Genomic DNA, 24,409 nt, shown 5'->3' on the forward strand with positions numbered 1-24,409 from the left:
CTATCGCCAAGTCTCGAGGACATTCAAGCCCTTGACACGACCACCACCTTCCTGCTTGCCCTTGGCCTCTGCAACGGTCGCTTTGCACTTTGGAGTATGCATAGGATAGTGCTCCTTCTGACACTCAACAGAGCAGTAGTTTCTGCCCTTGCAACGGCCACAGCGCTTCAGAGCAGTTCCATCCTTGGTCTGCTTTGCACCGCAATTGCCGCATGCATCTTGAGGCTGTTTGTTTTGCGCCTTTGTGAAGCCGGGACACACACATGAGTGTTCGGGAGTGTGCGCCTTTTGACAGGTCTTGGCACAGTACAGTCTGGTGGATGTGTCAGTAGCCGGATCATGTAAAGAGTGTGTTCGCAGCTCTTACCTTTCTTGCAGCCAGCGCAGCGCTTCAGCTTACTGCCATCTCCACACTGTCCGGCTCCGCAGTTGCCACAGACGTCGACAGGTTGGTTGAAGTCACCACGGATTCGTTCCAGGGAGGTGTTTTGCTGCGTGATTTCTTCACCAGCGGGAACATCTTCGAGTCTCATCCAGAATACCTCAGACTCTTGATAGGTGGGACTTCCAGAGCTGAATGTCTGCAGGAGACCTTTGGTGATGTAGGAATAAGGGACACCATTGCGATAGTCGCGTAGAGCTTTGCCAAAGCGAACCACACCCTCAGGGGGCAGGTGAAGTTCATGATAAGCTCCTGACGATGCCAATCAGGTATCCTACATCCGAGCTGCATAGCACAAGCTGCGCTTACTGGATGAGAACCATTGTACAACGTAAAGAAGACATCTTTGTTGGTGGGTTTGCTGGCCTCCTTCGACTCGTTCGATCGACTTCCGAACGTGCATTTTTCTGGGTCGGCGTTGATCTCGGCCTTGACCTTGTCGAGATCGGCGGCCTTGTCGAGCATGCAGACAGTGTCAAGATCATTGTCCGACTGGAAAAGATCATAACCCTAGGCCCCTCGGGATACATCAGCAAAACTTACAACATTCCATAGATATGCGCAAGCAACAGGATCTAGTCAAGTACTCAGCATATTTGGATAGAGATGCTGAGATGAGGTATGGTTCCAATGATACTCGAGTGGTCTCAGAAACGCAAGAAGCGTGGAAATTAAAAAGAAGAAGGGGACGAGAGAGAGCAAAGCTATAAGAGTCGGCAAGTGTGAAAGTGTATCAAAGGCAACCGCGTTGGTGTTTGCCTATTTCCTTTGTTTAGATGCCAGGCTCTGGCGGCTGTCTGCATATCGAGAAACATGGTGCGAACAGCACACAGATAGCTAGCATCTCCTCATCGCATGGCGTCCCACTAAGACATGCACCGAGTGATCGACCTGTGCGACGCTCGGAAAGAGATGAGTGGACTTCAAGCGCTTGCTATGTCTTTCGGACCGCTCGGCTTGTGAGATGTACCATCCTGCTTAGGGCATAACATTAGCTTGGGCATGAGCGTTGTGCAAGAAATCAATCGCAATGTACACAATCGTTGCTTGTGCCGCTGACTGTCATCCCATTTGTCGACAAGAAGAGCAGAGGTGACGCGTCAATTGTAAAGGATCGTGTTTTCGTTGCACTACCTAGATGAGAAGTAATAAAAAAGCCATATCGTTGTTTCCGGCGGGTATCGATTATTTTGTCGTCAAACGCCCTTCAGTCCCTTGCCTCTGCACCTTTATCATCTCCTATCTCGGCGTCATAGTCCATGCGGCCGATAGATGTTCACACGCATGTGTGGTTTGGGCTGAAAGGTCGTGCTCTTCGAAAGGGGTTCCTTGATTCGGATGAAGCAAAGCAAGTGTGGTAGCTAATTAGATTGCTGAGATGATCAAAATTCTGAGATGTTGACTTTCTGGTTGACGAAGTCCCAGAGCATCTTGATGAGCTGATCCGGAAGAGTGTATAGGTCCACGTGGAACTCGCCGTCTGTGTCGCTTGTTAGTGCCTGATTGCAGGTTTTGATGATGGGAAGCCACTCACTCTCAACGTCGTTCTTAGTGTAGGTATCCTCGGTCTTGTTGTCGTGTACCAATTGGACAACGTGCAAGAGGTCGTCTTCGCCGAGTCGCTCCAGACCCTCTGCCAACTTCTCCATGTCGACTTGCTGTTACATTGTTAGCTATCTGTACCATCGGTATGGTTGGCTCACAACGCACAGTCTTGGATGCCTTCTTTCTCTTCTCGGGCTTAGCGGCACCGTTGGCATCACCAACAGGGCCAGACTCTCTCAGTCTCTCGACAAGCTCGGGCTTAGGATTGCGGAAAGTCTAAGAGGAAGAAGTTAGTCCTGCGCCGAGTACGAATGGAGATGATCAACGCACAAACTGCTGCAGGTTCTCGTAGCGCTCTTGCTGGAAGTTCAAGTCGTGGAAGACAGTCTGCTCGCCCTTTGGTTGCGAGAAGGGCTGGAGGACGATAGACATGTCGAATTCACCCCATCCTTGCTCTTGGATCCTGAAGGGGGGTTGCTTGAGGGCTGCATCGCATGGTCAACTTTGTTTTCTTTTGCTAGGGCAGGCTCGAAGGCGTTGTCGAAGTGGACATGGCGTACATTGGTTGGCGCGCTTGCCGAAAGACTCGTGCAGGCGGTATGTGACCTTCTCAAAACAGGTGGCGGGTAGTTGCTCGTCGTTGGGTCCGACTACGTAGATTTCGATGCTCCATTCGCGCATGGGGAATCCCTCGACCTCTGAGGGGACGTCGGGTCTAATGTGGTAGAAACGTTTGTCAGATCGCTTCGTTCAGCAGCTACCTTGAGGATGCTCCAAGATGTCTTACAGGACATGCTGCTCGGTCACGAGCTTGATCTGGCGTTTGATCTGTAGTATGCGCATTAGCATCTCAGCGTGCCAAGAGAGGTTGAAGCAGGCGCACGTCAGGCATCGTGAGACGACGACGGAAACCGGGGTAACGAAGGGGGTCGGCGCGGCGATGAAATTATATAGAGCACGAGATGCGAGCGCAAGGCACAGCAGTAACAACAATGTTCAGTGTAAGAATGATCACGCCCTCTGCCGACGCCGACGCGACAGCTGAACGTGTCGTAAATTTGCGGGGACGCCGACGCCCATACCGCCCTCTTGGCAGAATGACGGTGCTTCACCAGAGTTTCCCCTTTCACACAAGAATTCGAGTCAGGGCACAGGTGACAAAGAGAGTGCAAAGAGATGAATCCGAAGACGTAGATACATTAACCGTCATGTGCTCTATCTAGAAGGCGCTAAGGAGACTGGGGAATAATCATCATCATCTCGGGCCGTCAAAAAGAGGACAGGGAACATGGGGAGGGGGGATGCAGTGCCTAACGCCCAGAATGCTGAATGCAAGATGCGTCTCGGTGTCTTCGTCAGATGTGGGTAGTGATGTGGATGAGGAAGATGTGGCATGTGCATGGGACAGGGGGTTTTGGATTCTGGGCCTGGCTACGGCGTGGTGGTGCACAAATGGCGGGGGGTGAGCATCCTGGTGTCTGACGCGATAGTCTAGTCAGACTTGCTGAACAGAGCCTCGTTCTCCTGTTGGGCCTTGATGAAGGCCTCCTTGAACAGGTTGGCGTCTGTAGGTGGTGTTAGCAAGTGGTCTCAGACAGATGGCGTGTGATGTCAAACTTACTCTCGCTGTTGCCGAAACGGATGGCAAGAGTCTGAGCCTCGGGCTCGCCCTCGGAGACATCGGCAGAAGCGTTCCAGACCCATGAGCGGTCGCTGCCGACGTTGGGGGAGAGCTTCATGTCGGGGACGACGTAGTGGTTGGCGCAGACCTTGAGGGTCTTGTCACGGCGCATGACAAGTCTGGTTCTGCCGTTCTCCTTGTGCTTGAGCAGACGGACCTCACCGGTACCACGCTCCTTCCACTCTCTGCTGTCGCGGTCGAACTTGAAGAGCTTGGCACGCATCTTGAAGGTCTGCTCCTCGCTCTCCTCGTTTGTCTTGGTCTCGACTTTCTCGGTAAGGTGGACAACGGGCTCGAAGTGGACGTCGGGCTCCTTGTCGTCGACTACGTCCTCCTGTGATGCATGTATCAGTATGTTGATCGGTCGAATGGTATTTAGACAGGGGCGTGCATCATCTCACCTCGTCAGCGGCCTTTGCTGCGACAGCCTTGGAGCTTCCACTGGGCTCATCGGCGCCCTCGTCCTTCTCCTCGGCCTTCTCCTTCTTGGGGCCACCGCCGAACATGCTGAAGACATTGTCCTTGACGGCAGAGGCGGTTGCAGCAGCGGCTTCGGTGGCTTGCTCGGTGACGGTCTTGGACTCCTCAGTCTTAGGAGCGTCGGTGGCGGCGACGTCCTTGGGCTTGTTCTCGGCTTCGGACATGATGTGTGAGATAAGTCGATACGGTGTGTTTTGGGTGCCTTGGTTGGCGGGGATGTTCTAATGGCTTGTTTTGTGGATGAACGGATTGGGTTGTGAGTGAGGAACCTCAAAAACACAAAGCCCCGCGGCAAGCAAGCAAGATTCTTGGTGCTCGCTGCTCAGTGCTCAGTGCTTTGTCCTCTTGGCTCGTTTCATTTGCTGCCCTTTCTGTCACTCAAGCGTTGCCAACGTCTCTTGCCGTGCCTGTCGTTTGATGGGGAAGGAAGCTGCGTCATCTCTTCCGACGAGGCCGCAATCACAACTCTCTCGATAATTAAACTGTTCGAGTATCTCCGTAGCAACTTTCGCCCTTCCTGCCAGTCAGACCGACCAACATCATGATCTCACTGTCCCTTCCGGCATAAGCTGTATCCCGTCCAATCGCAACAACATGGCTCCTTCCTCTTCCGTAGGCTCTGATGTCTTCGCCATACTCGCTCTGTTGTCCATCTCCACAACAGTCACGCTTCTGCTACGATACTATCTCCCCTTGCGAGCGACCCCCGCCTACCTTCTAATACCTGTCTTCCTGGCTCTCGCTCTCCCCTCGTCCATTGTTTTGCTAGTACCCATCGACCTAGCCTCGTCCTCTGGGACCGATACCGATGGCCAACGAGGAATATGGCTTCCCGACAATGTCATGTTGGTCGCCTGGAGGCTAGCATACTGGCTTACCTTTGTCTTGACATGGTGTGTTGCTCGTACTGTACTACTGTGACCCTGCTTGAACTAACATGGGCGCCTTAGGTTCGTGCTTCCTTTGCTCGGCGAGTACTGTGACTCAGGCTATCGAGAACCTAAGGATCGCTTCATCTACTCCCTCCGCTCGAATGCGCGCTACCAGCTCATCACGCTATCCGTTGGAACAGCTGGCGCCGTTTACTTTTTCTGGCAAAACCGCAACGACAATACGACAAACAAGGCCGAAACTTTGAAGGCACTGGTAATGGCCATGGCCTACGCTTATGGTCTGATACTGGCAATCTACCTTATGGGACATGGATTAGTCGCCATACCGCGACGTCTGATCAGGGATGCAAGCGTCAGTGCCAGATTGAAAAGGCTTCAGAGCCATGCGCCAGGAATACATGAGAAGCTGGATGAGGCTGTCGATAATCTACAACAAGTTGAAGCCCAGATCCTTCAGCTGCGTCAGCGAAAGAACACTATGCCGAAAGATTTACAGGAGTGGGTCGAGGAGCTTTACGATACCTCCAGTCTCCCGGAGTCACGCCCCAGTGTCAGTTCTGCAACTGCACCTCCGCCCGTCGTGACGGAACGATATCTGGCCGAGCTGTCCCGAAAAGTCAAACGTGCTAGACACAAGCGTGCACGTTTCACTGGAGAGTGGAATTATCTAGTCCGACAGGCTGCCAGACTCCAGTCGCTTCTCGACCTATCTTCGTCCCAACGTCCGAAAGCAGCCAACATGCGCTACCATGTCCAAGTCCATATTCTACCTGCCCTCCGTGTTATCCTAGGCGTGTTCCTCGCCTGTGCATCAGTTGGGCTACTCTGGTCAGAGGTGGTGCACGAGATGGACTCCAAGCTCTCTCTGGTTGGCAAGAGCGTTGTTCATCACCCTTCAAGCTCCCGAGGGCAGATAGGATTTGCTGGCCAAATGATATCTGCGGCTTGGTTACTTTACATGTGTGCTGCTGCACTGTACTCTGTAACGGAGGTCAAGGTCTGGGGTAACCGCGCGCTTGTGCGTCGCCAGACCTACGCTGAGAGCGCATGTTGGTACAGCTTACAAGTCGCGAAGCTTACAGTCCCCCTGAGCTTCAACTTTATCACTATGATCGATCCGACCATCAGCGAAGGTACCACTTTCTACCGGTTCCTTGGACGCCTGATCAATCTCACACCTGTGATTGGCAACTTCTCCGCATACTTCCCCATTGTGGTCATGCTTCCCGTTGTTGCAACTATCTTCAACCTCTATGGCAAGATCAAGAACGTCATTGGCTTTGGCGTGCTTGAAGACGAACACGATGAGCCAGGGACAGGAACCTGGCGTGAAGGCCGTATCCTGATCGAACGCGAACTCCAGGCCGATGGATCACAGCTCCATCTGGCTTCCTCGAGTCTTTTGTCTTCTGCTGAACCGTCACCACGCCATAGTGCCGATCTTAATCGACCTTCCAGGCTGACCAACAACAGTCGAGCCTCTGCGGCCAGAAGAGCTGCAGTGCGAATGCCTCAAGAGGACGAAGACACGAGTGAACGAGCATTCTTCCAAGATGTCGGTCAACGTGTGCGCAATACTTTCGACACGGTGGAAGCGCCTGCATGGCTCAAGGACATTGGAGATGGCATCAAGAAGCCGAAGTGGATGAACGGAGGTGACGATGCCGGCTCCAGTTCAGGGGATGGAGGCAACTTCTTTGGAAAACTATTTGGTGGGGGTGGTGGTAGTGGAAACAATGGTAATATAAGGCTGTAGCACTAGATCGAGCCTGTAGTGGTTTTAGCATGGCGTTGGTGGGTTATGCCTGGACATCTCGCGATTGTCGATCTTGGCTTGCTTAGATGGGCTTTCTGGAGGTCTCCGCAAAGGAATATTCAGGTGCTCTTCTGCAATTGTTCACGATATGCGTCCACCTGTACCTACAGAGTCCGAGACGAACACTTGAACGACTTGAACTTCTGTGTCAACTCTTGTCCAAGTTGCCATGACAGTGACTCGCAATCACAACACATATGTGCTTTGTCTAGGCATGCCGAGCATAACACGTCTATGACAGCGAATAGACCCTCGTGGCCCTCCTCCCTGTTGATTTTGACCATCTTCGGCACTGCTTCGTAGTGAGGATTCCACGCCCAACCAACTACTATGCGACCACGATCGCGCGCTCAAGATGCAATGTGAATATACCTCCCGCGTTGTTTGGGACAGCCGGTAATCTGTTCCTTTGGTCGTCCGATAGATGATCCCTGATTAACCCGACTCCTTCCAACTCCAGAGCCAGTCATACTCGAGCAAAACCTGCGATTTTACTCACAATGTCTATGTCCCTAGCGGAGGCTATGCAACAACAGCATGAACCCATACTACTCAGTCCAAGTGTCTAGCACATTTCAGATCAAGGATGTCGACGTTGGACAGAGAGGAGGATTAGGGTGAGAAGTGGAGTACAAGACTCGACGTGATTTGGAAATTCAGCAGATGCAATTATTGCCGATGTAGGAGAATCATCTGATACACATGTTCGTCGTATAACAGCGGTTGTATATGCAAGTCTAGACGACCATGGTCTCGACGGAGCCGACAGGACGTCCAGCGAATCCAACGAACCCATCAACCACATTCTGTCGCGTAGGTTCCGAGCTGACATTCTTGCCTGCCAGGTATCCCATCCAAATCAGCCTGCTGATTCTGGGGTCTTCGATCTTGCCAACTCTCTCGATGCCGGTAGCTTTGGCCGGATCTTCGAAGAGTACCTCCATGGAGCCTGGTGCATCTCTCAACATCAAAACGACAGAGCCCTTGGGAGTGCGACCGCCGCTGAACATGGCCTTGAAGTCACGCATGGCATCTCCGAAGGACTCGTTCTCGTAGTCCGCAGTGACGATGGCGGGGTTCTGCTGCTTCACTCTGGTGATCTCATTGGTTGCGCGCTTGATACCGTTGACCCAGCCATCACGCAAGTGAGCAAAGTCGGTGTTCTTGGAAGGAACAACACGCCAGGCTGAGCGGATGCCTTCTTCGCGCAGTAGTTGCTCCCAAATCTCTACACTGGTGTCGGGATCGAGCATGCGTTGCTTGAGACCGTCCTTTTCGCCGGGAACAAGAGTAGAAGCATTGGGGTTGATCAGATGGATAAGGCGAGCTTGAAGAGCTGAAATATCTTGCGTACGGACATAGAGGCCCATGACGTAGACTTCAATAGACAGGAAAGTCACAGTGCGGATACCAAGACCGACTAGGGCGTACTCTTCTTGGTTTTGGACGTTGCCAGGGTTGACTCGAGAGTTGGGTTGAGAAGTTTCGGACTTTGCGGTCTCTGAGCCAGGGACGGGCAAGAAAATCTTACGAGGGAAGTAGGGAACGCTACCACTACCCGTACTGACTAGATCAAGCTCTTGGTCACCTTCTGCCACAATTCTCTTGTCGTCGCCAGCACCAATAACGTGAACGTGACGACCCTGGAAGTCCTCGGCGCCCGGGCCGGCATCCAATTGGGCCTTTTTCTTGTTTGCTCCCTTCTCCAACTCATCCAGGTCGAGATTGTAAAGGGTGAGGGTAAGACCGGCGACACTCATGAGCAGACCAACGGCGGCAAATCGCATACGCTGCATAGCGTTTGAGCGTTTGGCTTCAAATTCGCGACGAGCGGCGAGTTCGTCCAGCGGATTGATCGGGCGGTGCTCTGCATCCTCTGAATCGACGGCCTCTTGATGCTGGTCAAGGAAAGAAGGGGCTTTGACAGAGATGGTCGAGCCGGTGGCGCGAGCTGCCGGGTTGCTGTATCTTGACGAGTAGCGAGCCTGCGGCAAAGCCGATTTGAGACGAGGATTCTGTAGCATGCATCTCGATCTAGCTGAAAGTAGCCGCATGGCTGTACGGCAAGGAGTGGCCATCGTGCTGCTAGACATTGTTGTGAAGGTTGGAGGACGACTTTCACCATGGCAATCCTCTCATGATGGTGTTCACATTTGCCAAGCCAGTTCGAGAGCTCCGCCCGTCCTATTTCCTTCCCCTCTACGCGGATAGTGAGGGCTTCCTCATGGGCGGATGTCTAGGAGCGTTACGTGTAGATTACATGAATATTACAAATTGATCACTCCAGCGTATCGCGTTGCTGGCCACGGCTATGCCCACATCCGCTTCGGAGAACAGATCATTGTAGCGATGATTGGAGAGCTTCTAGAATTTGGAAATCGGAAACAAACAGCACGTCATTCTGCCCGAGGGACAGGTGCCCGCTTTGTAAGCTCTCATTCCAATAAAGCAAGCCAAACACCCCTCTTGCCATACCAACCATCAGTCGCACACCCTGTCCATACGACATCAATCCCTCCAAACTCGCCCATCATTAACTTCGTACGAAGTTTCTTCACCCGCGCGACCAGTCCCGCCAGTATGTCGTCCGCAAAAGCAAAGGCTCAGAACATCATCGACCAGAACGGCGTTGGTATGCAACCATCCGTTCGACATGCCGCATAGCCCACGCACTAACACGGCACAGCCGTCTTCTCAAAGTCGTACTGCCCCTACTGCAAGGCCACCAAGGAGCTGTTGTCCAAGTCCGGCGCCAAGTTCTACGCCCTCGAGCTCGACCAGATCGGTAAGCTGGCCGCCCTACCTGTTGTGTCAGCTTATCGGAACCCGACCGCTAACAAGTCTCCCCATTCAGACGACGGTGCCGACATCCAGAACGCCCTCGCCGAGATGACCAGCCAGCGCAGTGTGCCCAACATCTTCATTAACAAGCAGCACATTGGCGGCAACTCTGACCTCCAGGCTCTCAAGAAGGACGACCTCAAGAGCAAGCTCACCGCTGCCAGCGCCTTGTAGATGCCCAAGCATGGAGAAATTATGATATCACGATAGATACCAAATGAAAATACATGCATGCGATGTATGTTTTCTAAAGCTTGATGCGTTGAGAATCTTGATGTGCTTGTGTCCTTGAACGAGCGAGGCATGGGCATGCCAGAGTACATTCACCCTACTCGGAGCAAACGTGTCGCACAGCTGCCTCTTGATGTACAAGGATACCATGGGTGATCGCTCAGTCCCGGAGCATTTGAAGCAAAACAAGAGGTGAGCAAATCACACGCTATCATCTGCTCTCTCATACGACGGCACCCGACCGCAGAGAAGATACGTATCTGGGTACGGTAGGCGGCTAGCACAGGGTGAATGACGACAGCCAGACCGACAAATATTGGTTAGAGACAGACAAGATGCTAGACGGAGTGGAGGTCAAAGTGGGCGGGCGAGATAGTAAGCGCACATGATGCAGACCATGTTGCAGATAGATGCATGGGCGACAGGCGGAAAGCATGAATGGAAACACGCCATGAGGGGTGCACGCAATGGTCGGCGGTTGTCGCGCAGCAAAAGGTGGGATTGGCCAGCCGTCCGCGCCTCAGCATCTCCATCGCTCTTGCCCGTACGGCGCAGATCGACAACCGGTCAGGCTTGCAGCTCGATGTGTTGAACCCCCTTGTTTCTTCCCACTTGTTGCCAGAAATCCCTGCTGCTTTCCAACAGCCGTTGTTGGCAATAAAACAAAACTAGATAGGAAAAAGGAGCAAGTGAGTCGTCACCTCGCCAGCAGGATGATGCGTTGGCTTACCCCATATCGTCCCTAGCTTCCCTCCTTGTGCCCGCGACTGTAGGCCCAAGTACCTGCCAAGTCTCGAATTGGCCTGACTCGATCAATCCATCTACATCTGATTTCTGCTCTGCTCTACCTCGATAGCTTTCCATAACTCACCACCGCTCGCTTTCCATTGCTCTCTCATCCTCCTGTCCTCTGAACCTCTCGCCGTGCGTCCTTCCTACGACCCATTTTCAACCTAGGAATCCCCCGCTTCCCTAACGCGGTGACCTGCCCGTCGTGGCCGACCACCAAGAAGCTCCGTCTACGCCTCCGCCGTCCTCGTCGGGCGTCTTGCGATTGCCCGTCGGTTCGGTCGACATGGCCTCGCCGGCTCCACTCCTGAGACCGCCAATCCCCGGCAGCAGAAACACAAGCGCCTCACGCACTCCTAAACTCGGCCTTGCTATTCCGCCCTCTCCAAATGCTAGACCTCTCAACCAAGCCAACAACTCACATGTCATGCCTCCTCTGCAAATACCACCTCGCCAACCTCCTCCAAAGCTGAGTCTAGCGACCCCGATGGGAAGTCACGGAGTACCCCAAGAGACGACTCGGACTGCAAGAGGGAAACTACCCCCGTTACAAGTCACTGGACTCTCGACTGCCCACGGAGGAGGTAGCAGTGATGACAGTGCTCGTTCGAGGTCCAACAGCAATGGCGCAAGCAACAATTACTCTACCTCCACCACTGCTTCTTCCTATTCGGCCGAGCTCGCTGGTTTGATTGGTGGCCAGTCCAGTCTACAAGATCCTCTCTCTGCTGCTGGCTCGTTATACTCGGCATCGTCCGCTGGCGGACTTGGTAATAACATGGAACGAGATGGCAGCGTACAGGGAGTGATCTTGCCGGATCTAGACAAGCTAAGCTTGGAAATGGGAAGAGCACTCGATGTCGAAGACTTGGACGACGCTGGCTGGAAAGTGGCAGCTAAGGAAGACAGGATTGTCGAGCTCGGAAGTCTGGGAGAAGGCGCCGGAGGTGCTGTCAACAGATGTATACTGAAAGGTGGAAAGACGGTGTTCGCGCTCAAGGTTTGTGGTCATATACTCAGACTACCACGCAGACAGCTAATCACTTGTACAGATCATCACCACGGACCCAAATCCTGACGTCAAGAAACAGATTGTACGAGAGCTCTCATTCAACAAGAACTGTGCATCTTCCCACATCTGCCGCTATTACGGCGCTTTCATCGACGAGACCCATGGCACGATCGGCATTAGCATGGAATACTGTGAAGGCGGTTCTCTAGACTCGGTTTACCGAGAAGTCAAGAAGCTGGGCGGCCGCACAGGCGAAAAGGTCCTGGGGAAAGTGGCCGAGGGTGTGCTTAACGGTCTTACCTACCTGCACAGTCACCGCATCATCCATCGCGATATCAAGCCATCGAACATCCTGCTCACCCGTGCGGGAGAGGTGAAACTCTGCGACTTTGGTGTGTCTGGTGAATTCGGCACAAAGGGTGATGCAAACACTTTCATCGGAACTTCATATTACATGGCACCAGAACGTATCACTGGCCAGAGCTACACCATTACCTCCGATGTGTGGAGTCTGGGTGTCACTCTGCTTGAGGTGGCGCAGCACAGATTTCCTTTCCCGGCCGATGGAACGGAAATGCAACCCAGAGCTGGACTTATCGACTTGTTGACATATATCGTCTCCCAGCCTATCCCGAAGCTCAAGGACGAACTTGGTACCCCTGACGGACAGGACATCCGATGGAGCGAGAATTTCAAATACTTCATTGAGTGCAGGCAAGTCATTCTCATTTGCCTGTTCCCTTAACCCCCTTGCTAACTTGACTATTAGTCTGGAAAAAGAGCCCAACCGACGAGCGACACCCTGGCGGATGCTGGAACATCCGTGGATGTTGGAAATAAAGTCCAAACGAGTCAACATGGCATCCTTCCTAAAGAGGGTCTGGGATTGGTCAGACTAAGAAAAAGCATACAACAAAAAGTTCTTCGACAATCTGGAAAACGGAGCATTAACAAGAAAGCGTTTCGGCTCTGCACTATCTGGTTGCTGTATGAGGTGCAACACGTTCTCTTGCACTTTTGGCGGTTTTCATTTCGTCGAGATCTCTCTTCGTGTCTCTACCTGTCTTTTGTTCTTGCTTTTGATAATGTGCATTGGGACGGCGTTGAACATTTTCTTTTCCTTTCAAGTCTCTCGAGCGAATTGTTCTTTGTTTCATACGACTCGGCCTTTTCTCTTTCCAGCACAAACAGATTCCCCCCAGTGCATAACCAAGCGAGTACTCTCATTTTCATCGTCCAGGCTATAGAAATCACACACAATTCATTATTGAAACATTAAACATGCATGGTCTTTGAGTATGAGTGCAGCAAACGCTGATAACACGCTCCATGACAAGTCAATGCAGAGTGCTCTAAGCACGACACGAAGACATTGTCAAGAAACATCAGATTGGAGTAATCCGAAGGAAATGGTATGGAGAGAAAAAGGTGCTCGGTTTCCAAGAGAGCGCTAAGAACGGGTATTGTGACCTGAGACCCTGCTATACCTCTCGAGGCGAAACATAAACCGCTCAAGTACGAGACCAGATCGTAAGGACGCTACATGGAATCAAAGGGGCATGAACAGAGAAATAGTCTAGTCTTCCCACTCCTCGTCCAATTGGTCTATCAGGCGGTTCTCGTCGTCCGAGTTTGAGCGACCTCGTCTACCGGCACTGGAGCCGTTGCCGAAGTTGTTGCCTACTCTGTTGTAGCCCTTGCGGCCAGGTAGGAAGCGGGCGCACGACGAGAATAAGATGACGAACATATCCTGCATGACTTGATTAGTGATGACACTCTCAATGACGATGGAACGGACCGCGACTTACAGAAACAAAACTGGCAATGCCGGCCCAGAGTGAGTAGTTGGGCAATTGTCTCCAACCTCTCTGATGCATGACGGTGCGCTGGTAGACGCAGCCACCAACTACATATACGATGACAGCGATCAAGGCAATGACACCGAAAACGCCGCTGGGGCCGAGCTGTTGTTTTGCGACTTCGATGCCTCCGCAAGCAGCCGAGGAGCGAGCCTCGAAGATGTAGGTGCAGCTGTCGGGCGATGCGACAAAGGAGACGGTGTTCAAAGCAGCCAAGGGGTCGGTGTTGCAGAGCAGCGAGATGATTGTGTTTTTGCGACGGGTGAGACGGGTCGAAGGCTCCTTGCTGCCTCCCTTTCTACCCTTCTTGTCATCGTCGTCCTTGTCCTTGTCCTTGCCGTCCTTGTCATCATCATCGTCGTCATCGTCGTCGCCGATTATGCCGCGTGCATTGAGGAGAGAGGACACAGGCGAGTCTGGACAGGGCGATCCATCGGTGTAATTCAAGACGAGCTTGCGGCCACGGAAGACGGGCTCGGAGTTCTGTTGGCTGTTGCGGACATAATCAGTATTGCGAGCTGAGGGTGTGGAACAACGGCAACGTACCCTATACTGTATGTCTTTCCGTCCAGTTGGTAGAAAGCACTGACATTCTGCCACCTCGCCTCATCGACACCAACGACATTTGTGAGATTCTCGACCACGGGACCGCAGAAGTTAAGGGTGAAGTTTGCGCCATAGTCGTAACCACGTGCAGACCAGGACTCGTTTCGCGCGTCTTTGGCTGCTTTCTTCAGGTCCTCTGGCAGAACGACATGTATCGGGTTGAGATCGAAGAAGGCGCCAGATGTTGGCGAGCGGATGGTGCAGGGAACGTGGCTCTCCTTCTTGCCCTTGGAGTCGTCCGAGGCAGCCGCGGCGAGGAGCGGCAGACCGAGAGCCAGCAGTTGATAGAAGACGGACGAGCGCATGGTACGGAGTCGGTGGTTGATAGAGATATGGCGGGACTGCAGGGCAGTTGTACAAGGCTTGGTCGGAGGATGCGTACCTCGAAGCCACATGCGTACATTTAGCCTTTCCGACTAGTCACTACATGCAGCACCCGTGGGGTTCGGCAGCGCTGCCGAGGGTTGGAGCCAACGGATCGTCGCGTAACCAACCAGATCGTACCATGTCATCAAACAAAAATCGATCGAACCATGTCATTGTTCAATTTCTCGGCTTCTGATAATTAGCTGTTTTGCCCTCTGTCTTCCCCGTCTCTGTCCATTGCTTTGTCCACGTCGCAATGGCTTTGAAAACTGAAGCCCACCACGGTTACGAGTTTGGTGGTCCGTAAGTGTTTCCCCTTTCGCCTCGCCTGTTCCTCGTCGCAATCACCCGAGGCCCTCAACTTCAACCCCGGCGCAATCGACTGACCTATACACCAGTCTGGGCGCCATCGGCATCTCGTTCATCCTGCCCATTGTCTGCTATGTCTTCGCCTTCCTCTGCAACGATGTCTCTGGCTGTCCTCCACCCTCTTTGACCGACCCATCTACTCTCAGCCTCGAGAAGCTCAAGCAAGAAGTCGGTTGGCCTGGCGTCGCTGGCCTTCTCAACACAAAGTCTGTCATCGCAACCCTTGGCTACTACACTCTCAGTCTGGCCCTCCAGACCTTCTTGCCCGCCCATGAAGTCCAAGGCACTGTACTGGCCTCTGGCGGCCGTCTGAACTACCGCTTCAACTCGTTCGCTTCGGCCATGTTCATCCTCACAGTCGCCGCAGCTGGTACCTTCCTCCAGGGTGCCGACTTCCCTGTCTGGACTTTCATCAACGACAACTACGTCCAGCTCCTGACCACCAACATCCTGATTGGCTACTTCCTTGCCACCTTCTGCTACGTGCGCTCCTTCTCCGTCAAGCCCAATGATCCCGACAACCGCGAGCTCGCCCAGGGAGGCACCACAGGTAACATGGTCTATGACTGGTTCATTGGAAGAGAGCTCAACCCTCGCGTAAACATTCCCATCTTTGGCGAAGTCGACATCAAGGCTTTCATGGAGCTGAGACCCGGTCTTCTCGCTTGGGTTCTGCTGGATCTGGCTTTCGCTGCCCGTCAATACGGTACCTATGGCACTCTTACCGACTCCATGTACATTGTTGTCGGCACTCAGGCCTGGTACGTTCTCGACGCCCTGTGGAACGAGCCCGCCATTATGACCACCATGGACATCACCACTGATGGCTTCGGATGCATGCTCGCCTTCGGCGATCTCGTCTGGGTTCCGTTCATCTACAGCATCCAGGCTCGTTACCTGTCCATCCATGCTGTTCAGCTCGGCTGGGCTAAGGTCGCTTTCATCATGGCTGTCCAACTCACTGGCTACTACATCTTCCGCTCTAGCAACGACGAGAAGAACAAGTTCAGAACAAACCCCAACCATCCCGACGTCAAGCACCTCGAGTACATTGAGACTGCTCGCGGAACCCGTCTCTTGACCTCTGGCTGGTGGGGCACTGCTCGTCACATCAACTACCTCGGTGACTGGGTCATGTCGTGGGCATACTGCCTTCCCACATGGTTCTCTGGTTACGTTATCCACACTGCCGCTCTTACTGGCGATAAGATCATCAGCCAAGGACCCAATGGCGAGATGGCCGGCTGGGGCACTCCCATCACCTACTTTTACATGCTCTACTTCGCTGTTCTGCTCATCCACCGCGAACGCAGAGATGATGGCCACTGCCGTGCCAAGTACGGAAACGACTGGAACCGCTACTGCGCCATCGTCAAATGGAAGATTCTGCCCGGTGTCTACTAGATCTACTCTTTAGCATGACGAATAGATGAGTATGTCTGAACTAGCTCTGCTCACGCAAAAACCATGACAAGCTCTAAAACCAATCGATCAAACGTTTGCATGTACACACTCACCGATCTCTCACTTCTCTATAACGATGTGACTGTGACTGTGATTGTGATAACGTTGGTGTTGGTAGCATCTCCTTGTATTGTTACATAACGAACGTGAAAATCATAATGCATAATCGACCCGACCCCTCTGTTGCAGAGCTATCCCAAAAACTCCATTGTAGTTGCTTGACCGTTTATTCCCATTGTTGAAATGTCATAGTAGTCTATTTCAATTAACCAAGCTTCTTGCTGGCAAACTCATTGGCCTTGCCAGCCCATTGACCAGCCTGAGTCGCAAGACCCTTGACCGCACCCCAAGCCTTTGCAGTACCAGCAGTAGGCGAACCAAAGCCATCATCTTCACCAGCAATCCACTCACTGATGCTGTTACGACCAGACTTGCGGCCTCTTTCAGCAGCCTCTGCGGCCTCAAGACTGGCTCGTTGAGCAGAGGTCAATTCAGCAGCATAGGGATTCTGTTGGTAGCCGGGTGGATGAGTAGAGATGCTCTGGGGTCGACTGTGCATGGTTGGTGATACGGGGCCCATGGGTAGTGTTACTGGTCGACGGGTTGGTGATGTGGGGGAGGCTGCGGCTGTGCTGTGGGTGGCTAGGGCGCTGGTGGTCGGGGGTGGGATGCTGAGTTGTTGTGGCATGGGCTGTGCTCTGGGAGCTGCTGGGCTGTTTGTGTCATAGGCATTGGTACGAGTTGAGGGTATGGGTGCGGCTCCTGGTTGAGGAGGTGGAGGCTCGTCGATCTGAAGACTTGTAGTGACGGTACTGGTTGGTGGTGGAGCTGGCCTCGACACGCTGCCTGTAGGCGCAGGTCCCGCAACTGCGCCAGGCTGTGCGGCAGGGTAGCTGCTACCAGAGCTCGTTGTGGTCGCTGGCAAGTCTACTGTGCGAGTTGGAGGTGGTGCCGTTTGAGGAGTTACGCCGTCTGCTTTGGCTGCTGCGATGGGCGCATCTGCATAGATAGGAATTGGTGGCATCTTGTGTGGGCTGCTAGGTGAGATTGTTACAATTCAGATCAAGCTATAGCAATACTTGTAGTCATGGCTGCTTTTGACAAGGCGCCTTTCTATTGTCGTCCCTTTGTGCATTCCAAAAGTCGACGTCATGTGACGTGTGACGTCTTGCATCCTCATTGGACAGCTGTATCATCCCCGTATGCAGTACGCGGTAACGACGAGCTGTAGAAAGGCACAGTCGTATCTCGTATCGATACACCTAACATAGGGAGTCATTCAGAAGGTGTATCTCGATGACAGCGTTGCAAGTTGAGAAAGTATTGTGCTTTGAGGCAAGTGTGGCAGTATTTCGCATACGGGGAGTGGTTGTATGTCTCCGATATGCCAGCTGGCAGTCACGTAAGCACTGCCATGCATGTAGTGACACTCAAGAGCTACCGAAAGCATCGTATCGATGTCTGCGACATCAATGCAGTCGCCGGATGTGCAGCAAGCAATGGCAGGGCTTGCGATCCAGATGCTTGAACAGCTCACGTTACGTTTCCATAATCACATGCGCGTAGGACATCAGTGGAAGAAAGGTCATGATCAAAAGAAAACGCCTGAAATTTATTTGTGATACATGAGGAAAGACGAAAACAGGCTGGTATATTTGCAACCGCCTCAGTAAACATCAATTCCCAAACTCCCCTTCTCATCGCCAGGCCGATTGAGCCGCTTTTGAGTTGGAGCTGTCTTCCATCGGCAGACAGGTGATACATCGTTCGTTCTTCATCCCCTATGCTTTGCTCTAAATGATTGTCGAGAGAGCATTTAACCGGAACCACCCTTGAACTTCTTGCCGAAGAGGATGAGCTGGGCCTGGTCGTAGATGGACAGGACACCGGCACCGGCAACACCACGGAGGATGTTGGCACCAGCACCCTTGAAGAGAGACTTGACACCCTCAGCGGCGACGATCTTGCGGGCAGCATCGAGGGTACCGTTGTACTTGACGGCCTCACCGGAGGTCATCATCATACGACGGCGGATAGTGTCAAGAGGGTAAGAAGCGATACCGGCACCAGTGGTGACGGACCAACCGAGGAGGAAAGAGGCGAGGAAGTTGCCCTCAAGGTTACCGGTGAGGACGACGGGCTTGAGCGAGTCGTACATACCGAAGTAGAGACCACGGTAGACGATGATACCAGCGACGGAAGGCATGAAACCACGGTAAAGACCGGCAATACCGTCAGTGGCGAGGGTCTTCTTGTAGACATCGACCAAACCGTTGAACTGGCGCTCGCCAGTGCCCTTGGAGGACTTGGCGTCGTTGGCAAGACGGGTACGGGCGTAGTCGAGGGAGTAGACGAAGGCGAGGGAAGTGGCACCGGCAGCCTGGAGGAAGGTCAGTCAAAGGTCGACATGTATGAAGTAACTGGAGTTGAACTTACACCACCGGAGGCAAGGTTGCCCATCATCCACTTGGCGTAACCGTCACGCTCCTTCTTGTAGGCGAACATGGACTTGTAGGTGTCGCGGAAAGCGAAGTTCAAGGCCTGGGTAGGGAAGTAACGGATGACGTTGGCAGTGTTTCCGCGCCACAGAGAGACGATACCCTCATCGGCGGTGGTGCGCTTGAAACAGTCACCAATACCGGCGTACTTGTGGGAAAGACGGCCAGCCTTAAGCATCTCATCCTGGTTCTGGATGAGGAGCTTGATGCGCTCAATGGGAGCGGCAGCGGTCTTCGAGACGGCGGCGGAAACACCACCCATCAAGAAGTCGACAACGAAGCCCTGTGATAATTATTAGCCATCTGTATGGGCAGGACAGATAAGCCTATCGCTGCGCGCCGATCAATTTCGTCGAGTGCTCCTCTCCAAGAGTCCATTGGGCATTGATCAATGCATTGGCGTCTCTCAGCCCAAGAGCTTGAGGATGCATGCATTGAGCTGTCAACAGAATCTCGGCTCCAGGGGTGGAAACGCGTGGTCTCGACGAAATCGAAGTGCGAGCGACAGCTCTGCGGTGCAACTTACGGGCATGCCGAAGACGCTCTTGTCAGCCTGGTTAGCGGCCATTTTGAAGGTCTTTTTGGATGAATTAAAGGGAAAAGAGAGGAGAGGATGGAGAAAGGGAAGAAGTTGGACGGAAGACGCAGCTTCAAATAAGAAGGGGGCCGGCTAAGAATTTTTAGCGCACTAAGCGATCCGGGAAATTCACGCGCCGTCCCCAACTTCAACACTTCTTGCTTTCACCTGGAAGAGTCGATTCCTCAACACCAACAATCCAATCAACTTTATGTATATCATTCCATGATTTGATTATTTCACTATCTCTGAGGCCCAAATCACAAAGTCGCACAAGTGATGGGCAAGCTTGTCAAACTGAACTCAGCATGTTTCGCTGACGATCTGCACTTATCAGCAACTGCCAACAGATCTGACGAACCACAAGCAGAAACAATTGATCCTTCCGCTTCATTTTCTTCCTTGTCCACGCCAAGATCAACTTATACCATCGAGAGGATCTCACTACAGCAAGTTTGATCAATCAGGCTGCATCGAAGTCTGTATCATTATTAAGCCATTGATGAAGACTCTTTCACATGAAGAATCGAGCATACTCGTGTCCCCAGATTCGATGCTCCACACCTGGCGGTCAGAGCTTGTACCTTTTCCCTCGGTGAGACCATCTTAACAGCTTTGAAGACTGTGTAGACATGTATGTCTTTCCACGAGGGCACGCGACTTTGAGCAACACAGTCTTCAGCACGGCTGCTTGCCTGTGCTTAAAGCCTTTGGCCCGTCAACCGGCAACCCCAGTGCGAAATTGACAAATCGTGCACGTGCGCACCGTTCTCCACACCGGGTTGTCCGAGAGGCGTTCAACACTTGCCTCACGGAGACCCTCCGTCAAAGCCGCCATCAACTGGGTGATTGGCACAGTGTATGAACCTGGTCCCGCTGATTGACTGAGGAATTGAGACTCGAAGTCAGCTCGTAGTGTTAAACTCCAGAGAAAGAGAAGAGAGCTTCTTCCAAATGAACTGTGGCAGGCTGCTTGGGGGCTCACAGAGGTATATTGCTAGATTTCGCTTGATGATTTTCATCTTCACAATCGCAGTAGTGAAGACGCTATATTGACTATGGCTATCGCATTCACACCTGCCGTGCCTCGCCACTGTATATACACACGAGTGCATGAGATGGATCTGTGATAGGTCCGCTCTGCAGCTCAGATTAGAATGGGAATCACTCGCTCTTGGGCAGATGCACTGCCTCTACTGCCCATGAAGGGACGACAGTCTTGAGATGATCGTCTGCTGTTCTGTCACGTACTTGAGACGCCTCGGAAATTCGTGTTTCCTATCTCGATTACGAACGTCTCATCAATGTACGGGTCTGCTCCTGGTGGCAGACATGTGGTGGAAGTCCTAGTCATTGTGAATATTTGAATGGCTCAGCTCACTGTGAGTGTCGCAGACACTAGCTCAGCGACTGAAGTTGCCGGGGATTGTTGTACACCTGAGATGCGGCATACAGGTCTAGCGACTTGGAATATAACGTTTCGTATAGGTGCCAGATTACAATACACAGTTACTACGCCCGATGATCGTTTCAGTCATGTTCGAGTCTGTATCGTGGAAGTAATGAACGCCAGTTCTTTGCTTGAGAAAGCAAATACTTTCTTTCTTGCTCTCTTCTTCTGGGCTGGCTGGAATCACATATGCGCTAATTCGTACAAAAAGATCCGGACCGAGAGCTAGAGAGGTATGTAGCCCTGAGAACATCACAGAAGATGACGTATTAATAGGCATTCTCGACATCGTATTTCGATCTAGTCGAGATCCAGAGTGGTAGGACTTGCAGCCAGGGTGTTCCCCTCAGGGACGTCATGTGAGCCATAGTCGCAAATCTCTGTGCCGAGATGCCGTGACTGTTCAACCAAACCAGAAATGCAAGATCCAGATCGAGAAGAGCTAAGCGGTGGGTTAAATTGTGTGTGACCGTCTCAAATTCACCCATCAGTATAGGCTCTGCACAGGTGTCGGAGCAAGATTTAGACCAGAGTCCAGGTAAGTATCGGTGCTGGCGAAGAGCGAGATCAAGAATGCTATAAGAGGCTCCATCCATGCCGGCAGATACTGCCTGTCCAAGCACGAAGGTTTGATTAGCAAAATAAGAGTCAGCTATTGCTTTGACGGATGGTACCTATATTGACTGACCGTTTTCCATGCGGCTCTGTTCGGAGGATTTGCTAGCGATTTGCAAGTACGATGCGCCAAGCGGTAAGATATTTTTAGACCTCAGCTCCTTCACATCCGCAATTGGGCGTATTCAGAAGCGAAGCCTGCGAAGGTTCTTGCCCGGAGCAGAGATGCTCGAAGGAGCGAGTTTGCTGTACGTATGGCGTATTGAGTCTGGCGACCTGTTCAAACGAGTTCCTCTTACGACATGGCTTTTTGACTTTGATTGCCCAGAAGTCCCAAGGCTGACCCTTTGGTGAGAGGTGACAGTGTTCTATTCTTGTCCACGCCGTCCTTCTGCGAACAGGCACAACAAGAGTCAGGGACTTGGATCGGACTTGTTTGTTGGTCGCCGGACAAGAAAGGCGCAGAGATCATCGGCGCCGCTCTTGCCCACCAGCACCGGACAGACTTGTTTCGTAACATCAGGAAGTGGTCTCGATCTCATCAATGAAAACCCGCATCCTCACAACTGTTTGGCTCTAGCGTACGGTGTGCACGGCTTGTTTCGTATTCTTAAAAACCACAAGCCCACCGTCGACGAGCTAACTGGTCATGTCAATTTGCCTTTCCCTTGTTGCTTGCTTACCCTGTCGACTTATCTAAGATGCGAGCTTGGCTTACCCTGCTTTCCGCGGCTTTTCTGATCTTCTACTCCGCCTCCACATAACAACAACTCGGACATTGAATCTATTCGACAGCCATACCAGTTCACTCGCCATCATCGCATCGCATGCAGCTGCTACCTAGTCACACCCATGAGCCGAGATCGCTTCCAGCAGCCCACCACATACTGGACATGTCATGCGAAACAACATCATCCACATTGTGACGTACCTGGAGACTCATGGTCACAAATGGATTCGAATTCAGAGTGGGCTCTCCCGCGCGATCGTTGGACAGAGATGAACCAAGACGATGGCTATTATAGACGTGATCCACGATACCGAGATGACCACGCTGGATACTCACATCAACAATATTATGCTCCACCAATAAATCAATATCACCCACAGTATCGTCACGTCAGACCTCAAATACACTCGCAAAACTCGGTCCCTTCTTTTGCAGAACACCAAGACAGGGTAGCACCACTTCACAGCCATGAGCCTCGCTGTACCAGTCAACCAGACTTCCAGGATCGAGCGCATGAGGAACAGCCGGCTCGGGCTGGTCGTACTGAAGCTTCGTCACCAGTTGAGAGACGTGGCAGTGAAAACGAGTTCTCGAGCGATATGGACTTGACGCTCTTCGTCGCAGCGACTTCAGGGTTTACCCCAGACTCACCTCTACACCGCTCATTTGGAGATGCACCGACATGGCGAAGTCAACAACAACAATCAAGACCGGAGTACTCACAACCACCACCAATACAACAGCAAAGACCACAATATATGCGAGCACATACCTCGTACACTAGCTCTACATATACACAACATCCGACGCCTTCGCACTCTACGCCACATCTACCCATTAGACAGCCGCAGCCGCGAAGTCCGGCATTTACTCGCGAGGGACCGACAGTTTGGCAGGAACGACTGGAATCGGAACCATATGCGTGGCAAGCTCATGACTATGGTGACGAACCACCTCCAGCAGACGAGCTACCTGACTACGAACAAAGTCAGGCCGAGATGCAGAATAAGAATCGAGTTGAAGCGATGAGAAGAGCGGAAGAGTTGCAGAGAAGATGGAGACAACGACACAGTCGGTGAAAGAGAGAAGAAGAAACGACTCACGAGGTCGCAACCGAGCAAGACGAATTTGCACGGAGATAGAGATTGGCGTTTTCCTTGGGTTCGTTATTCTCTCGCTTGGTCACCGAAAGGACTTATGATCTGTTTCAATCGATACCCAAAGGCATAGCATGGAAGGGCTAGGAGCACTTATGCGGCGGCGTAACATGGCGTTTTGATTTCTGGGCTGCTCACATGTCTTCTCATGCGATATGAAAGCACATTGCATACAATGATGACGTATTTACACGTACTGTAAAATATGAACCGCATTCGCTGTCGAGCACAAGCACATCAAAAACCCGCAACATCATCATCCCCCATGTAGAAAGCTTTGACCAACCAGATTGCCCTGCAGCAGTTCGAGAACACTTTTCCCATGCGAGCGCAAACCTCATCAGTCATCCTCCGACCTTCAAGGTTATAATTACGAAGTGTGAAGAAATCGCCCGTCAACGACTAATATGGCGACCAACGCTCCCTCGTCGAACGAGCCCCAGCCTTCGGCCCTCCAAACCCTCCTCACAACCTCCGCCTCGGACTCATCGCATCCGCAGCATCTGACTCAACTCGCCCTCCAAGTCGCGCACAACCTCGAGCACCAACATCTCTGGACCGATTTACGCATCCACAACACTTCTCCTCTCGACTCTTCACCGCTACCACGGCCCATGGTCAGTGGCATACCACCACAACGATTGTACATACATCCAGACGAGCAAATCGCGCTCCTGCATACTCAAAAGGCACAGGGAAGGACTGGACTAGGCGAGGTGAAGGCAGAGAGAGAATGGGTGCTGCCGAGTCATTTGCGCGAAAAGTGGTCTCTTAGACGCTTTGCAGATGTGTTTGAAAAAGTTGGAGTCATGCCACCGTCAAACGACGAAGAAGAGGACGAGGAAGAGCAACAGGTGAACAAGTGGAGGAGCAAGAAGAGAGTCGTCTTGGCCACCGTGGACGACGATAGCACGATTGTCTACTACATCATTCACGATGGGATTGTCAAGCCTCGTCAAAACTGAGCCATCATCTCTAGAGTGGAGGA

At 52.4% G+C, this 24,409-nt stretch overlaps 13 protein-coding genes across 13 annotated transcripts; 6 read left to right on the forward strand and 7 right to left on the reverse strand.

The window, feature by feature from the left end:
• AUEXF2481DRAFT_6343 (uncharacterized protein) lies at positions 1–907 on the reverse strand (the record flags this gene model as incomplete). Its single annotated transcript, XM_013486738.1, has 3 exons — positions 1–313; positions 415–694; positions 763–907. 3 exons carry the CDS (start codon positions 905–907, stop codon positions 1–3), a joined length of 738 nt encoding a protein of 245 aa, XP_013342192.1.
• Positions 908–1,572: 665 nt separating this feature from the next.
• On the reverse strand, positions 1,573–3,004 carry AUEXF2481DRAFT_41491 (uncharacterized protein). The gene is made up of 7 exons (XM_013486866.1): positions 2,871–3,004; positions 2,775–2,815; positions 2,548–2,702; positions 2,318–2,472; positions 2,153–2,263; positions 1,977–2,100; positions 1,573–1,922 (listed from the first exon to the last, which is right to left on the reverse strand). Exons 1-7 carry the CDS (start codon positions 2,877–2,879, stop codon positions 1,825–1,827), a joined length of 693 nt encoding a protein of 230 aa, XP_013342320.1. The 5' UTR covers positions 2,880–3,004; the 3' UTR covers positions 1,573–1,824.
• A 474-nt stretch (positions 3,005–3,478) lies between these two features.
• Positions 3,479–4,011, reverse strand: AUEXF2481DRAFT_66975 (uncharacterized protein; the record flags this gene model as incomplete). The annotated part of the gene is made up of 2 exons (XM_013486908.1): positions 3,479–3,552; positions 3,609–4,011. Coding segments are annotated over 2 exons (477 nt in total), but the record flags the coding sequence as incomplete, so codon positions are not given.
• A 731-nt stretch (positions 4,012–4,742) lies between these two features.
• AUEXF2481DRAFT_6346 (uncharacterized protein) lies at positions 4,743–6,797 on the forward strand (the record flags this gene model as incomplete). Its single annotated transcript, XM_013486739.1, has 2 exons — positions 4,743–5,041; positions 5,099–6,797. 2 exons carry the CDS (start codon positions 4,743–4,745, stop codon positions 6,795–6,797), a joined length of 1,998 nt encoding a protein of 665 aa, XP_013342193.1.
• A 398-nt stretch (positions 6,798–7,195) lies between these two features.
• On the reverse strand, positions 7,196–9,311 carry AUEXF2481DRAFT_302968 (uncharacterized protein). The gene has a single exon (XM_013486952.1). It carries the CDS (start codon positions 8,948–8,950, stop codon positions 7,595–7,597), a length of 1,356 nt encoding a protein of 451 aa, XP_013342406.1. The 5' UTR covers positions 8,951–9,311; the 3' UTR covers positions 7,196–7,594.
• A 126-nt stretch (positions 9,312–9,437) lies between these two features.
• AUEXF2481DRAFT_6348 (uncharacterized protein) lies at positions 9,438–9,872 on the forward strand (the record flags this gene model as incomplete). The annotated part of the gene is made up of 3 exons (XM_013486740.1): positions 9,438–9,489; positions 9,544–9,642; positions 9,712–9,872. 3 exons carry the CDS (start codon positions 9,438–9,440, stop codon positions 9,870–9,872), a joined length of 312 nt encoding a protein of 103 aa, XP_013342194.1.
• Positions 9,873–10,895: 1,023 nt separating this feature from the next.
• AUEXF2481DRAFT_304537 (uncharacterized protein) lies at positions 10,896–12,829 on the forward strand. The gene is made up of 3 exons (XM_013486953.1): positions 10,896–11,718; positions 11,771–12,444; positions 12,500–12,829. Exons 1-3 carry the CDS (start codon positions 11,005–11,007, stop codon positions 12,627–12,629), a joined length of 1,518 nt encoding a protein of 505 aa, XP_013342407.1. The 5' UTR covers positions 10,896–11,004; the 3' UTR covers positions 12,630–12,829.
• Positions 12,830–13,306: 477 nt separating this feature from the next.
• AUEXF2481DRAFT_30847 (uncharacterized protein) lies at positions 13,307–14,500 on the reverse strand (the record flags this gene model as incomplete). The annotated part of the gene is made up of 3 exons (XM_013486812.1): positions 13,307–13,480; positions 13,539–14,079; positions 14,136–14,500. The coding sequence occupies 3 exons, from the start codon at positions 14,498–14,500 to the stop codon at positions 13,307–13,309; spliced, it is 1,080 nt and encodes a 359-aa protein (XP_013342266.1).
• Positions 14,501–14,711: 211 nt separating this feature from the next.
• On the forward strand, positions 14,712–16,450 carry AUEXF2481DRAFT_41498 (uncharacterized protein). Its single transcript, XM_013486867.1, has 2 exons — positions 14,712–14,864; positions 14,960–16,450. Exons 1-2 carry the CDS (start codon positions 14,818–14,820, stop codon positions 16,332–16,334), a joined length of 1,422 nt encoding a protein of 473 aa, XP_013342321.1. The 5' UTR covers positions 14,712–14,817; the 3' UTR covers positions 16,335–16,450.
• A 209-nt stretch (positions 16,451–16,659) lies between these two features.
• AUEXF2481DRAFT_30849 (uncharacterized protein) lies at positions 16,660–17,418 on the reverse strand (the record flags this gene model as incomplete). Its single annotated transcript, XM_013486813.1, has 1 exon — positions 16,660–17,418. The coding sequence occupies one exon, from the start codon at positions 17,416–17,418 to the stop codon at positions 16,660–16,662; it is 759 nt and encodes a 252-aa protein (XP_013342267.1).
• Positions 17,419–18,210: 792 nt separating this feature from the next.
• Positions 18,211–19,460, reverse strand: AUEXF2481DRAFT_47440 (uncharacterized protein; the record flags this gene model as incomplete). The annotated part of the gene is made up of 3 exons (XM_013486898.1): positions 18,211–18,774; positions 18,831–19,175; positions 19,419–19,460. The coding sequence occupies 3 exons, from the start codon at positions 19,458–19,460 to the stop codon at positions 18,211–18,213; spliced, it is 951 nt and encodes a 316-aa protein (XP_013342352.1).
• A 2,926-nt stretch (positions 19,461–22,386) lies between these two features.
• On the forward strand, positions 22,387–23,343 carry AUEXF2481DRAFT_30851 (uncharacterized protein; the record flags this gene model as incomplete). Its single annotated transcript, XM_013486814.1, has 1 exon — positions 22,387–23,343. The coding sequence occupies one exon, from the start codon at positions 22,387–22,389 to the stop codon at positions 23,341–23,343; it is 957 nt and encodes a 318-aa protein (XP_013342268.1).
• Positions 23,344–23,828: 485 nt separating this feature from the next.
• On the forward strand, positions 23,829–24,386 carry AUEXF2481DRAFT_30852 (uncharacterized protein; the record flags this gene model as incomplete). The annotated part of the gene is made up of 1 exon (XM_013486815.1): positions 23,829–24,386. The coding sequence occupies one exon, from the start codon at positions 23,829–23,831 to the stop codon at positions 24,384–24,386; it is 558 nt and encodes a 185-aa protein (XP_013342269.1).
• Positions 24,387–24,409: the final 23 nt, after the last annotated feature.

Source organism: Aureobasidium subglaciale (genome assembly GCF_000721755.1).
Source record: "Aureobasidium subglaciale EXF-2481 unplaced genomic scaffold scaffold_15, whole genome shotgun sequence".
In the NCBI taxonomy this organism is placed as follows: Eukaryota; Fungi; Ascomycota; class Dothideomycetes; order Dothideales; family Saccotheciaceae; genus Aureobasidium; species Aureobasidium subglaciale.

Bases quoted from the DNA above. Each gene is read 5' to 3' on its own strand.
- AUEXF2481DRAFT_41491 (XM_013486866.1), bottom strand. The intron at 2,703-2,774 runs GTAAGACATCTT...CTACCACATTAG, and splicing joins GTGACCGAGCAGCATGTCCT to ACCCGACGTCCCCTCAGAGG. The intron at 2,264-2,317 runs GTGCGTTGATCA...TCTTCCTCTTAG, and splicing joins ACGAGAACCTGCAGCAGTTT to ACTTTCCGCAATCCTAAGCC.
- AUEXF2481DRAFT_302968 (XM_013486952.1), bottom strand. From the start codon at position 8,950: ATGTCTAGCAGCACGATGGCCACTCCTTGCCGTACAGCCATGCGGCTA.
- AUEXF2481DRAFT_304537 (XM_013486953.1), top strand. From the start codon at position 11,005: ATGGCCTCGCCGGCTCCACTCCTGAGACCGCCAATCCCCGGCAGCAGA. The intron at 11,719-11,770 runs GTTTGTGGTCAT...TCACTTGTACAG, and splicing joins AGACGGTGTTCGCGCTCAAG to ATCATCACCACGGACCCAAA. The intron at 12,445-12,499 runs GCAAGTCATTCT...CTTGACTATTAG, and splicing joins AAATACTTCATTGAGTGCAG to TCTGGAAAAAGAGCCCAACC.
- AUEXF2481DRAFT_41498 (XM_013486867.1), top strand. From the start codon at position 14,818: ATGGCTTTGAAAACTGAAGCCCACCACGGTTACGAGTTTGGTGGTCC. The intron at 14,865-14,959 runs GTAAGTGTTTCC...CCTATACACCAG, and splicing joins GGTTACGAGTTTGGTGGTCC to TCTGGGCGCCATCGGCATCT.